At 35.8% G+C, this 12875-nt stretch overlaps 1 protein-coding gene across 2 annotated transcripts in view; it reads right to left on the bottom strand.

Moving 5' to 3' along the window:
• vps9d1 (VPS9 domain containing 1) overlaps positions 1 to 12875 on the bottom strand; it is an 87588-nt gene that overhangs the window by 34528 nt on the left and 40185 nt on the right. For both annotated transcript variants that reach the window (XM_059993125.1, XM_059993126.1), the window contains exons 9-11: positions 12565 to 12650; positions 9901 to 10490; positions 6622 to 6751 (exon numbers count right to left, since the gene is read on the bottom strand). In XM_059993125.1, coding sequence (XP_059849108.1) covers positions 6622 to 6751; positions 9901 to 10490; positions 12565 to 12650 — 806 coding nt within the window. The remainder of the gene's footprint in view (positions 1 to 6621; positions 6752 to 9900; positions 10491 to 12564; positions 12651 to 12875) is intronic.

The following is a 12875-nucleotide window of genomic DNA, read 5'->3' as shown; positions in this document are numbered from 1 at the left end:
ATGCCTGCTACCTTCTATGCACTAACAATTGATAATGGTTAATACACTTAAATTTGTGAGCTGGAATGTAAAGGGATTGAATCATCCTGTTAAAAGAAGGAAAGTCTCGCATATTAAACAACTCAAAGCTGACATTGCTTTCCTTCAAGAAACTCATATTCATAGTTTTGATAATCCTCGGCTTTTGTCAAAGTGGGCAGGTCAGCATTTTCATTCATCCTTTGCCGCCAAAGCTAGGGGGGGTTCCATCCTTATTAATTCAAATATTCCTTTTGAACTCCATAATAAGATATCTGATACAAATGCCCTTTTTATTACTGTTTCTGGTAAATTATATAATACTAAAGTTGTACTAGCAAACCTGTATGCTCCCAATTTTGATGATGTTAATTTTTTTGAATGTTTTTTCTCCTCACTACCAGATTTAAACTCATACTCTCTTATACTGGGTGGCGATTTTAATTGTTGGTTAGATCCTAATTTGGATCGATCATCCTCTGTTACTAGATTACCTACTAAATCTGCCTTAGCTATTTACTCTTTTCTTTCTAATTATGGTATCTCAGATATATGGTGTTTCCTTCATCCTACTGAGAGAGATTATTCTTTTTTTTCCACATGTTCATCATACCTTTACTAGAATTGACTATTTTTTACCTGATAACAACTTACTCCATTTGTCTATTCTTGTGATTATCAGAGTATACTGATTTCTGACCATGCCCCAATTACTTTGTCTTTAAATTTTCCTGGTCTCCCTCAGAGGAATAAACACTGGCATTTTGACTCAACTTTATTATCAGATGATGATTTTCTAAAATTTATTAAGGATCAGATAACCTTTTATTTTAACACCAATACGTCATCTGAAATGTCATCCCAGATTGTCTGGGATGCCATGAAAGCATATTTGAGGGGTCAAATAATCTCCTATTCAGCAAATCTTAATAGAAAGTCCTGTTCAGATCGATTAGACCTCATTAATCAGATTAAAGAATTAGATCAACTGTATGCTCAAACTAAGAATCCTGAATTATACAAGAAGCGTGTATAGAACTTCAAACTAAATTTAATCTTCTGTCTACTCAACCTGTTGAACGCCAACTTCTTGAAAGTAAGAGCCGCTTTTATATTCATGGTGACAAATCTGGTAAATTTCTAGTCAATCAGCTGAGGCATTCTAAAGCTAAACAACATATTACAAAGATCTGGAAGGAAAATGGAGACTTTACATCGGATCGCTTAGAAATCAATGACGTATTTAAAAATTTTTACTCTCGACTTTATTCCTCTGAATCTCTGAATGAGAATATTTCTGTTGATCTTTTTTAAAATAATCTGAATATTCCTTCGCGTTCATCTGATTTTAAAGCCAAACTTAATGCGCCTAAATCATCAGAAGAAATATCTTTTGCAATTTCTGCATTGTCTTCAGGGAAATCTCCTGGACCTGATGGGATCCCCGTAGAATTTTATAAATCATTCTCTTCACTTCTTTCTCCTCAGTTACTCTCAGTACTATCTGACTCGTTTAATTACGGTATATTGCCACCCTCATTTAATGAGGCATCTATTATTCTTTTATTAAAAAAGGGTAAAGACCCAACAGAGTGTTCCTCGTATAGGCCGATTTGTTTGTTTAATGTTGATGTTAAAATCTTGGCCAAAGTTTTGGCTTATAGATTAGAAACTGTTATTCCCTCTATTATTTCTGATGATCAAACTGGCTTTATTAAAAACCGTCTTCCTTTTTTTAATATTCGGCATTTATTTAACATTTTATATTCACCTTCAACTGGGATTCCTGAATGTGTTATTTCCCTCGATGCGGAAAAAGCATTTGATTGTATAGAGTGGAACTACCCTTTTGCAGTTTTAGAAAAATTTGATTTCGGTCCAAGTTTTATCTCTTGGATCAAATTGCTGTATCTGTGTCCTACTGCCTCTGTTTTGACTAATTTTCAGAAATCCCAGTTATTTAACCTCAAACGTGGCAACCGTCAAGGATGCCCTTTAAGCCCCTTTCTCTTTGATTTGGCTATAGAACCTTTGGCGATAGCATTTCGAAGCTATCCTGAATTGACCGGGATTTGGAGGGGGGGTGTTGAGCATAAAGTTTCTCTTTATGCTGATGACTTCTTACTTTTTCTTTCAAATCCGTCTACATCCTTACCTCCAATGTTCTCACTTCTTGATCAGTTTAGCCAGTTTTCTGGCTATAAAATTAATTTACACAAGAGTGAACTTTTCCCAATTAATAAAGAAGCACAAGAATTAACATTTCGTGATCTCCCTTTTAAAGTAGTTCATAATCAATTTACTTATCTTGGGAGTACAGTCACAAGGAAGTTTGAAGATCTTTTTCGTGAAAATTTTGCCTATCTTTTATATACTACAAAACAGAGTCTGTCACAATGGTCACCTCTATCTATGACCTTGGTAGGTCGTATTAATGTTGTTAAAATGTATGTTCTCCCTAAATTTTTATATTTATTTCAATCAATCCCAATTTTTATTCCTAAATCTTTTTTTGATTCCTTAGACTCTTATTATTTTGTCATATATGTGGAAGAATAAGCGTTCTAGAATTAATAAAGTTTATCTCCAAAAATCTAAAAAAGAGGGTGGCATGGCCTTACCTAACTTTCATTTATATTATTGGGCAGCCAATATACGTTGTGCTACCCTTTTCGTCTTTTTTTCCATGGCCAACCCGAGTGCCCTAATAGGGTGGCAATGGAGTTGAGTTCCACTAAAGGTTTATCTATTTCTGCACTTCTTGGCTCTGTACTCCCTAGTAGTTTGTCCAGATTAATTGTTAATCCTCTTGTTAGACACACTTTGCGAATATGGGCTCAGTTTAGGAAATTTTATGGTTTCTATGGTTTTTCCTTTTCTAGTCCTATCTTACATAATCACCTTTTTTCACCTACTATGTATGATTCAACATTCCATGATTGGTATAGGAAGGGCATTAGACATTTTGAAGATCTTTTTATTGATAATCACTTCACATCTTTTCAACAGCTCTCTGCTAAGTTCAATCTGCCTAATGCTCATTTTTTTTAGATATCTCCAAATTAGACACTTTATTAATCCTTTAATTCCAAACTTCCCTGAAATGCCTGAGAAAAATGTTATGGATTTATTTCTTTCTATTAATCCACTGGATAAAGGTTTAATATCATTTATTCGTGATAAATTAGCATTCTTATGGCGTGTCCCTGTGGATAAAATTAGAATGGCTTGGGAGCATGATTTAAAAATCTCTTTATCTGATGAGACTTGGGACTCGATTCTCAAATCGGTTAATTCAACCTCTCTTTGTGCTCGCCATTGCCTTTTACAGTTTAAGATTGTTCATAGAGCCCATATGTCTAAATCTAAATTATCTCGATTTTACCCTAATATTAGTCTTCTTTGTGATAAATGCAAAAGGGGCGAGGCCTCTCTTATTCATATGTACTGGTTCTGTCCTAGCTTGGAGAAATTTTGGAAAGATGTCTTCATAACTTTATCTTATATTCTGAATCACCACTTAGAACCTAACCCTTTAATTGCTTTGTTCGGTTTTTTGAGTAAGACAGATTTACATTTGTGTTCGACTAAATGTCGAATATTATCTTTTGCTTCTCTCCTGGCTGGACGTTTAATCCTCCTTAGATGGAGAGATGTTCCCCCGCCCACGCATGCTCAATGGCTTAACGATATTATGGCCTGCTTAGACCTTGAAAAAATTCATTATTCAGTTCTTAATTCGGATACAAAGTTCCATAAGGTCTGGGGACCTTTTATTGCGTACTTTCATAACCTTCGTCTTAACTAAGGTTTTTTTTTGGTCCCTTGCTTTCAGCTCTTTTTTTTTTGGTAGTAGGCATTATTATCTTCTGTTTTTAAGTGTATTTACAGTTTTGGGGGTTTGTGTGTCCTGATTTATATTCTTTATATTGTATTGTGGTTGGTCTGGAGTTTTTTTTGTTGCAGGGCTTGGGGAGGATACTAATTTAACACGTCTTCAATTTGGGTGCTTTCTCAACTACCTTTTTTGTATTATATTATTATTGTATGTTTACTTTTGCACTGTATTAATTTGCTTCATTTTGATTTGGGTTTTTTTTTTCTATCTGTAGCGATGTAGAAAATGCATAAAAAAACTAATAATAAAAAAAGAACATACAGCAGAACAGTAATGGCGCAGGCCCTTCAACTCATCATATCTATGCTGATCATGATAATCTGATCTGCCTGAACATGATCCATCTCTGTCCATTACCTGTAAGTTTATGTACCTATGCAGGAAACTTGTCCCCCACATCTGCCTTACACGTTTTCCATTTCACCTTCAAGCTATGCCCTCTAGTATTTGAAAATTCCATTCTAAGGGAAAAAAAATTGCTCACCATCGGCATTATCTACCCCTCCAATTATATAAGATCTCTCTTTAACTTCCAAAGCTCCAGGTTCCTGTGTTATTTCAGTCCTGATGAAGGGCATCACTCCAAAATGTCAATAGTTTATTCTTTTCCATAAATGCTGCCCAGCCTGCTGAGTTCCTCCAGCATTTTGTGTGTGTTGCTTGGATTTCCAGCATCTGCAGATTTTCTTGTCAGAATGACAATTTATTTAGAATCTAACAGTTTTGAAATAACAGATTGGATATTAAGAGAGGCAGTTGGGTAGGACTGCAATGTTTTAATTTTAGACACCCAATATTCTAAATTTCTCCCATGTTTTTTTTATTTTCTAAGATCCCTAACTGGAAACCCATGTGCAATGACTTTTCCTTTCATCTGCCAGAGCTGGCAGATCCAATCTACAAAACTGTTGGGAGATAGTGGTTAAGGGAAATACAACTTCTCTTTGTCCTCCTGGCTCACAGACAGCTCCATAAAGACTCTTATCTTCTTTCCAAAATTTTCTGCATTTACATTAAGCCTATGGGATCCTAGAATTGTGGAAAACCAAGTAAGCAGTTACATTTGAAAAACAGATTGACACTGCAAACCTCATTTGAAGATTTGAACTTGCTATTGAAAGAGACACAAAACTTGTTGCTTCATGATCATTTTGAGTGTTAATAGAACAAAGAGAAATTGAAACTGACAGTGTTAGAGGTCTACTAAGTGAAGGGAGATACAAAAGAACTTGCCTGGTGGTCAGCTATTTTTTATATTCAGTAAGAAAAATTCCATTCAAATTTGTAGATAAGAATCTGCCAATTAGAAATCCCTTATTCAAATAATGCAGCACTAAGTGAAGCTTCCAGGACTTCCCAGAATCATACAAGAATAGCCACTTGGGGACACATTGAACAACAGCATATATACGCTGTGGCCATTAGGAAACATATTAAACTGTTGCATGCAAGAACTAGTTAAAATATTAGCAGATAAATAGTTAAACTGCAAAGAAAAAAATAGTTAAACAGTCTAATCTAAGAATTACAGAATTAGATCCTGCCTTAGTTTACCTGCCTTCTTTTGAGGTAAAATTCAGTCATGAGCAGTGCTGAGACAGCTTTAACATCTGACTCAACCTTAACACACCCTTTTGCAATTTGACAATCAAGCTGGAGAATTTCATCAATAATCCTTTCAGATGATTGGATCTGAACAGGAGCTTTATGACCTAAAACCGACTCCCTTTAATTTCCCTATAGATGCTACGTGACCTGTTGATTCCACCAGGGAGAGCTCATTTCAGGATTGAATCAAACCCTGGAGATATAAGGCAGCAGTTCTCACTGCGGCATAACTGTACATCAGAAACAGTAACCAATAAGCCTGAAATAGGCAGATTTGATAATAAATTCTAAAGGAAGAACCCCCAAGAGGGCAACATCCTTGTTATAGGGTTTGGAGTTTTACATGCCTCAGTGACAGAGAGCTATGTTGGCTGGAGTCAGGTCTTTATGCTTTGGCTTTTGGTATGGTCACCCATGCTAACCAGGTCGAACTAGTGGTTCACTGGTCCTCCAGGTTCTTGGATTCAGCTCAGGGATAACAAGTGGTCAGCTGAGTGGTCAAACAAAACTGTTATGGAAACAGCAATGAAGAATCCTTCTACATCTGAGTGTGACAGTATTTCTGAGTCTTCATCTGGAACTTGCATGACTGACAGTAGTGAAAACCGAGCTACTGACAGGATGAAGCATCCCTGAGCACTGCCAGAGATGGCAGACCTTCATTGCTGCCGGAAATGCCAGTGGTGTAATGGGCAGCAGGTAGGTCTAAAGGAAGACAGTGAGTTGAAGTTATTTAGAAAGGACTTTTGAAATCTGATGACTAGGCTATTGGGATTCTGGTCATGAATGAGCTGCCAAGAAAACGCACAGCCTTACTCAATGGAATTAATTCAAACTACAAAACACAGTATTTCTAATTTGGCTTCTGTCAAACAGCACATTCTTTGCTGAATAAAAGAGCGAGTATAATTTTTACAGCAATTACTACAACACAAATTTTAACAAGTAATCCATTTTAGTAACCAAATTCAAATCAACTCTAATGCGAAGAATTCGGCAAAGCTATAAATTACATCATTTTAACTTTTAATTACTTACATATTTTCAAATTTAAAATAGATTTGCATTTTTGTGTAAACTTTATATTAATGCAATACCTAAATAGAGCCAAAAGGAACACCCAGATAGGCTGGAACAAAGCCTCCTCGATGCTGGCCAGACACTGGTCTTTCCCTGTTGCAGTGTTGAGAGGTTCAAAAGCCAGAATACACAAGGACAGCAACCTGTCTGTTAGAAAATATGTACAGAAGGATTAAAGTAAAATAGAATCCAATTACCTGAAAAGATAATAACTGACTTACATTTGGCTTTTAGCATTCTCAGTCTTACCATTGGAGGAATGTTGTTTTGTTTTTACTGTGTATTGTACCAGCAGTTTATGGTCGAAATGACAATAAAAGCAACTTGAACTTGAACTTATTACTTAATGAGAATGTATAATGGACCCTATCATCTCTGGAAACTCTGACCATGGTTGTCAACTGACAACTCTCATTGTTATTTTCTGAAATTCCAGAGTCTGAGGTGATTCCTGCAGTTGGAGGGTAGTGGATGTGGTCCCATTAGTTAAGTGGGAGGAAAAACACAGAACTACCAAACTGTTTTCCTGGTAGTTGGGAAAATGATAGAATCTCTAACAAACGTTGCATTATTCAGATGTTTAGAAATTAATTTATTAAAGGGAAATCATCTATTCAAGTTCTTTTGAGGTAAAGGGAAAACCAATGCAATTGGATTTTCAGAAGCTTTTGATGCAGTTCCATGCAGGAAATTGGAAAAAAAGGAGCTGAGCACAGTGTAGTAGTGCAATGCTATTACAACTCAGGGTGTTGGAAATTGGAGTTTAATCCCAGCATCCTCTGTATGGAATCTGTACATCCTCTCTATGGAATGCATAGGTTTTCTCCAGTTTCCTTCCACAGTACAGTGATGTACCGAATAGTAGGTTAATTCTAAACTGACCTGTGATTAAGTTAGGGTTAAATCAGGCATTATCACAGGTTGCTGAGTGCAAGGCTCAAAGGGCCAGAAGGGCCTATTCCTTGCTGTATCTTTAAATAAATAAATAGATAATCCGGGAGATTAAAAATATGAAGTAGGACTGACAGGACTTGCACTGAAAACAGTAAAAATAAAAGGCTCCTTCTTAGGTAGGCCGACTGTATCACATGGCTCAGTGTTTACTAATCATAACCTATATCAGCAAGTTGGGCAAGAAGATTAAGTATAATTTTCCCAAGTTTGAAACTAAGTAGGAATGTGAGTAGTGATGCGGTTTCAAGTGGATATAGAAAGTTAAATGAGTGGGAAACAAGATGACAGTTGGAATAAAATGCAAAAAATGTGAAGTTATCCATTTTGGTAAAAATAATATTGAATGGCGAGGCATTTGGAAATGTTGATGAACGAATCTTAGTGTCCTTGAACATAATTCAGTGACAGCTAACATGTAGGTGCAGCAAGGAACTGGAAAGACATATAGTACAACAGTTCCTTTCTTAATAGGGATCTAGCTGCAAGAGTGAAAATATCTTACTTCAATTATATTGAATCTTGGTCAGTTCACAGCTGGAATATTATATAGAATTTTGACTTTCTTCTGCAGAGTTGTGATCTTAGGAAGATGTGATAATGAACAATAGAGAAAAATATGACTGTGAGAACCACAACAGAATTCAATTTCAATGTATTGGTCAGTTGTGGAATAATTTCAGGAAGTTCTTCACATCAAAAGGAAATCAACATAATTGTAACAGGTATCATTTAAGAAATAATTGTAGGCCAAGGTGAGGGATAAGTAATTTTCATGGATAGGTAGTCCAAATGGTGATATTCTTTCAGCTTGCTGCACAAAATTATGTTTGTCAATTTACAAACCTGAAAGTGCAGTGACACCTAGTGGTTGTACTCTTTCCCTATAATCACATGCTTTAAATCTGCAGTATACCCTTCAATGTTCAGTAAATCTATACTATCAAAAGGGGCTTTTATCAAACACTTGAAACACTGTGAAACACATCATTTGTATTAACAACCATCACAAACTATGGATATGCTGGGATAAACTGTGAGTGTCATCAGGCATCTGGTGCCAACATAGAATGCATAAAATGACAAAAAAATCTGAATTAATTTCTATTATTTATCTAAATATTAACATTTTTCTTTACGAAGAGGACAATCAAAGATATTAGTCAGTTATAGGATTCTAAAATAGAGGGAAAAAAATCAGACCCAACAACCTAATCTCTACATGCTAAGCTGAAAGAAACTTATAAATGGCAAATGATGAATGATTCCTTCTATAGCTTTTGGTATTATTAGTATATAATGTGTGAATCAATTAGAACCTGATTAGAATGCTCAAAGAACTGTGGTAAAGAATAAAAAATGAGAAGGAAGAAGAATTAAAAAAAGGAGCAAATGACCAGGAAGGAAAATGAGAAAACAAAAGTAAAAAGTCATTTGTTCATCAACTTTCTAAACTTTGGGATAAGACAAAATACTTTATAGCTAATCAATCAAGTTGTTTTTTGAATATGCAAAAATTAAGTCCTTGAAAGATGCTTCAACAAAAACTGCAATTTGCTGGCTGATGCATAGCATTTGAGAGAATTACAAGAAAAGATTCCTGCTCTTCCTGAATAATGATATTGAGTTGTTTGAATCGGCATCAACTTTATTTTAGACATAGTAGGCATCTCCTGCATCACTACTGATTAAGTGCTTTCAGCCCTTTAGCAGGGCTTGATCTCAAACTGAGGTCCATTGTCTTCTCAGTTAATGGTAGGGGTTCATTGCATAAAAATAGTTGGAAACCCCTGACCTACAGGAATTGTGCCTGACAAGCAAAGAAGTGGCTGCTGAGATGAAAGTGTAGAAGACATCAAAAGTGACCAGAGAGAATCCTGGCATTAGGAGGTTTCCTTTTGAAGCCTGGCGGAACTTCCCAGCCTCCTAGCAATCTGAATTAGAAATTTAAAACAACTCCTGGGCTTAATCTGTCCCACAAACTAACCAATGATATGCTTGCCCAACAGTGATGCTATTACAGCTCCTCATTTCAGTGTTTGATTAAATCATTCTCGGCACTTAACTTAGATGACTGCTCAAAGTGCAATTAAAAACAAAACAAAGTCATGGTCTTATAATAATGGACCTTCTGGTAGCTGGTTTCAAAAGGGTGAGGGTATTGAAATCAGGGTTGTGGTTTTTTGCAATCCAACTGGAATATATTGTACTGATGTAAACAGAGAAGTAATAACATGATAGTATGAGCAAGCAGCACAGTTCACTCTGACCAACAAATCCCTTCTCCAACGCATGAATTGGAACAAGAAAATATATTGTGAAAGTCATAAAAATATGTACATTACCAATTGAATTATGCACATCAGTCACAATATCCTTTAGGTGGTCTTGCAGTGGAATAGCTTCCATTTGATGATGTTCTGTGTTTGTCATTAGCATCAGGCTGTCCGTGACACTGCTTGGTTGTTGCTCAAACTTCATCACATAGTGTTCCAAATCTTCAAAAGGGCTGTTTTTGTCAATCAACAGATCTGCTCTATCACTCACTGCTGGGTTGAACTGTTGACTTGCATATTTTTGTTGCAGTGCACTCTGACTCCTAATATCTGAGCTTGCATTATTCTGTTCACTTAATACTACTGAGCTGACTGAGGAACTGTGTCTTAGGCCACCAGAACTTATCTTGCCCTGATCTTGAAAATTCCCCAAGCAACATGCACTCTTGGAAGACTTTAACCTGCTTCCCCTGTTGAACGAAGATGCTACATCTGGCGTCAGTGGGCACTGGGCAGGCGATGTGTATAATGTAGAACCTGGACACAGTTCAGTAATGTTGGCCAGGTCTGAGCACTGTGATTTCACAATAGGGTAAAGCTTGCTGTAAATTCGGCACTGTAGCTTCTTCAGTAGTTGTGTGATTGGATATTCTGAGCAGCTGCAGAAGTAAATTTATTGACCAAAAACAGAATTAATTGCCGGTTTTTGTTAAGGAGGACAAAAGAGACATATGCCTAACATAAGTTTAATGCAGGGGTTCCCAACTTGAAGTCCACGGACTCTCAGTTAATAGTAAAAATCCATGGCATAAAAAAGATTGTGAATCATTGGTTTACTGATTAATTATACCTTTCATCACACCTTTCAAAATGTTGCATCCTACGGAACTTTATTCAAAAAAACTATACCCACAGATGAATATTCTCAGATTAATATTGGTAGCTGAAAGTAATTAAATATAACTGCTATTTGAAGATAGAGTTTCTATTCTCTAGAATTCAGAACAGTGAGAGGTAACCTTACTGACATACAAAATTCTTACAATACTTGATAAGGTAAAAGTGGAGCAAATGTTTCCCTTTGCCGGGAAGTTGAGAATCCAGAGTCAGTTTCAAAACAAAGAATAATTTACTTAAGCCTACAATGAAGAGAAATGTCTTCATTTATAGGATGTTTAATCACTTGATAAGACTGTGGAGACTCAGTTATTGATTATATTCAAAACAGAGATCAATAACTTTCTGTATATTAGAGGAATCAAGCAAAATTTGATGTGGCAGAAATGTGGAGCTAAGTGGAAGAACAGACAAGATCTTTTAGAATGGCAAAGCAAGTTCAAGAGTTCGAATACCTTAGCTTACTTCTATTTATTATACGGTCTTATCAAATTTCCTCTCAGTCTTCCAAACTCCCAGGACAACAACTAGTTCCTCATATCTAACATTATATAGCTCTCTCTTTCTTTCCTCAATGTCCCTCTTTCCTGCAGCTATTCCAGAAAAATCTTTTTTCCACCCTATTTGGGACTCTCAAATTTTTTCTGAAGTGCATCAGTGTTGGGCCCATTTCAGTGATATATCACAGGTCAATAATTGGGTAAGAATAACAATATTAAAAGTTAAAAATGAATGTGATTTTGACAGCTAACAAATGGTACAGAGCATATACCTTTCATGCATATACAAGCAATACCTCCCTGAGGTGAAAATTATTAATAACCATGAAGCAAGGATAATTCCCTAAAAATGAGTCCACCGTTGAAGTTGGAGATGTTTACATACTTTAAGAAGTCTTTAAAAATATGAACAGAGCTAACAAGTTAGTCTGTTGCTGTTGTAATCAGTTCTTGGTAATCCTCAGTACAATTACAACACCAGTCACTAGAATTTGCAACTGAATTGCAGCTTCATGGGCAAGCTAACATCAAGGCATCCCACCGCTAGTATGAATACTTTCTAAATGCTCATTGAAAACAGCAGAATAACTTTAGAATGATATAATACCCTTCTGCCTGCACTCTTCCCCTGTAAACATTAAATATGACTGTATTCTATCAGTAGATTATGTACTCCAGTCTCAAACTGTTCTTTGAAATCTTGGACAATCAAACATCTGGTATGTGTGTGTATATATATCTGTGCATGGGTCAGGGCATGCTTGGATGCAGGCATTGAAAAAAGGAAGACTAAATTGTTACCTTCAAATTATCTGAAGGAATGAACCTGCAGCATCAACATTTGTATGTTGTACCTTGTGGCATATCCTTGAGAATATGTTTGAAAACAATGATTTACCACAAATGCCCTATTTTACAAATTAAAAATAATGAAATAAGAAATAACTATATTTTTCTTGGATTTAACCTTTTTTTATAGTCTTCCCTTCAATGATCAATCTAAGAACAAATCAGTTCAAAAGCTTTACTTCTTTTCTTATTGCACAGCTATTTAAACCATAATTCTGCATTGAGGTTGTGTAACTGATGGTGAGAGTTAATTTTTCTTCATAGCTGTAACAGATTCACCGAGCATTTAGAGCATTTCTCTTCGGAAAACTGAAGAACAACCATAGAACTACAAAGCAAGTTGCTAAGACCCTGATTATCCCTGCTTCTAGCAAACTTGCAAATTAAAGAAGTGACTGTCATAATCATGTGTTGATTATTAAGAAAATCATGACTATTGGTCTGTAATACCTGTGCTACTTGTCACAGAGGGGGAAATAAACAATACCTCAGTATTTGGGATACAAGGCCAGCCACCAGTGCAAGGTCATTAGGTTGCAATTTCAGTTGCATTTTCCATTGTTTAGGCCACTCCTATATACAAGAAAAAGGTGAACAATACATTTCAATACATTTGCCAATGTTGTGGATAGTTTAAAACACAACTATTGCTGTTAACATTAACATTATGATCGATTATAAATGGGCAGAAGATCCCTTATATCTAATTAGTATGTAATGTCAACTAAATAATCCAAGTCTTGATTAAAATCAAATACTTAGCTTACTAAGGTCTACAACTCCGCATGTTTAAACAAG

The sequence above is a fragment of the Hypanus sabinus genome, chromosome 17 (assembly GCF_030144855.1).
Source record: "Hypanus sabinus isolate sHypSab1 chromosome 17, sHypSab1.hap1, whole genome shotgun sequence".
Taxonomy (NCBI): domain Eukaryota; kingdom Metazoa; phylum Chordata; class Chondrichthyes; order Myliobatiformes; family Dasyatidae; genus Hypanus; species Hypanus sabinus.
Note: the sequence above shows the minus strand (reverse complement) of the source record. Positions and strands in the feature narration are given on the sequence as shown.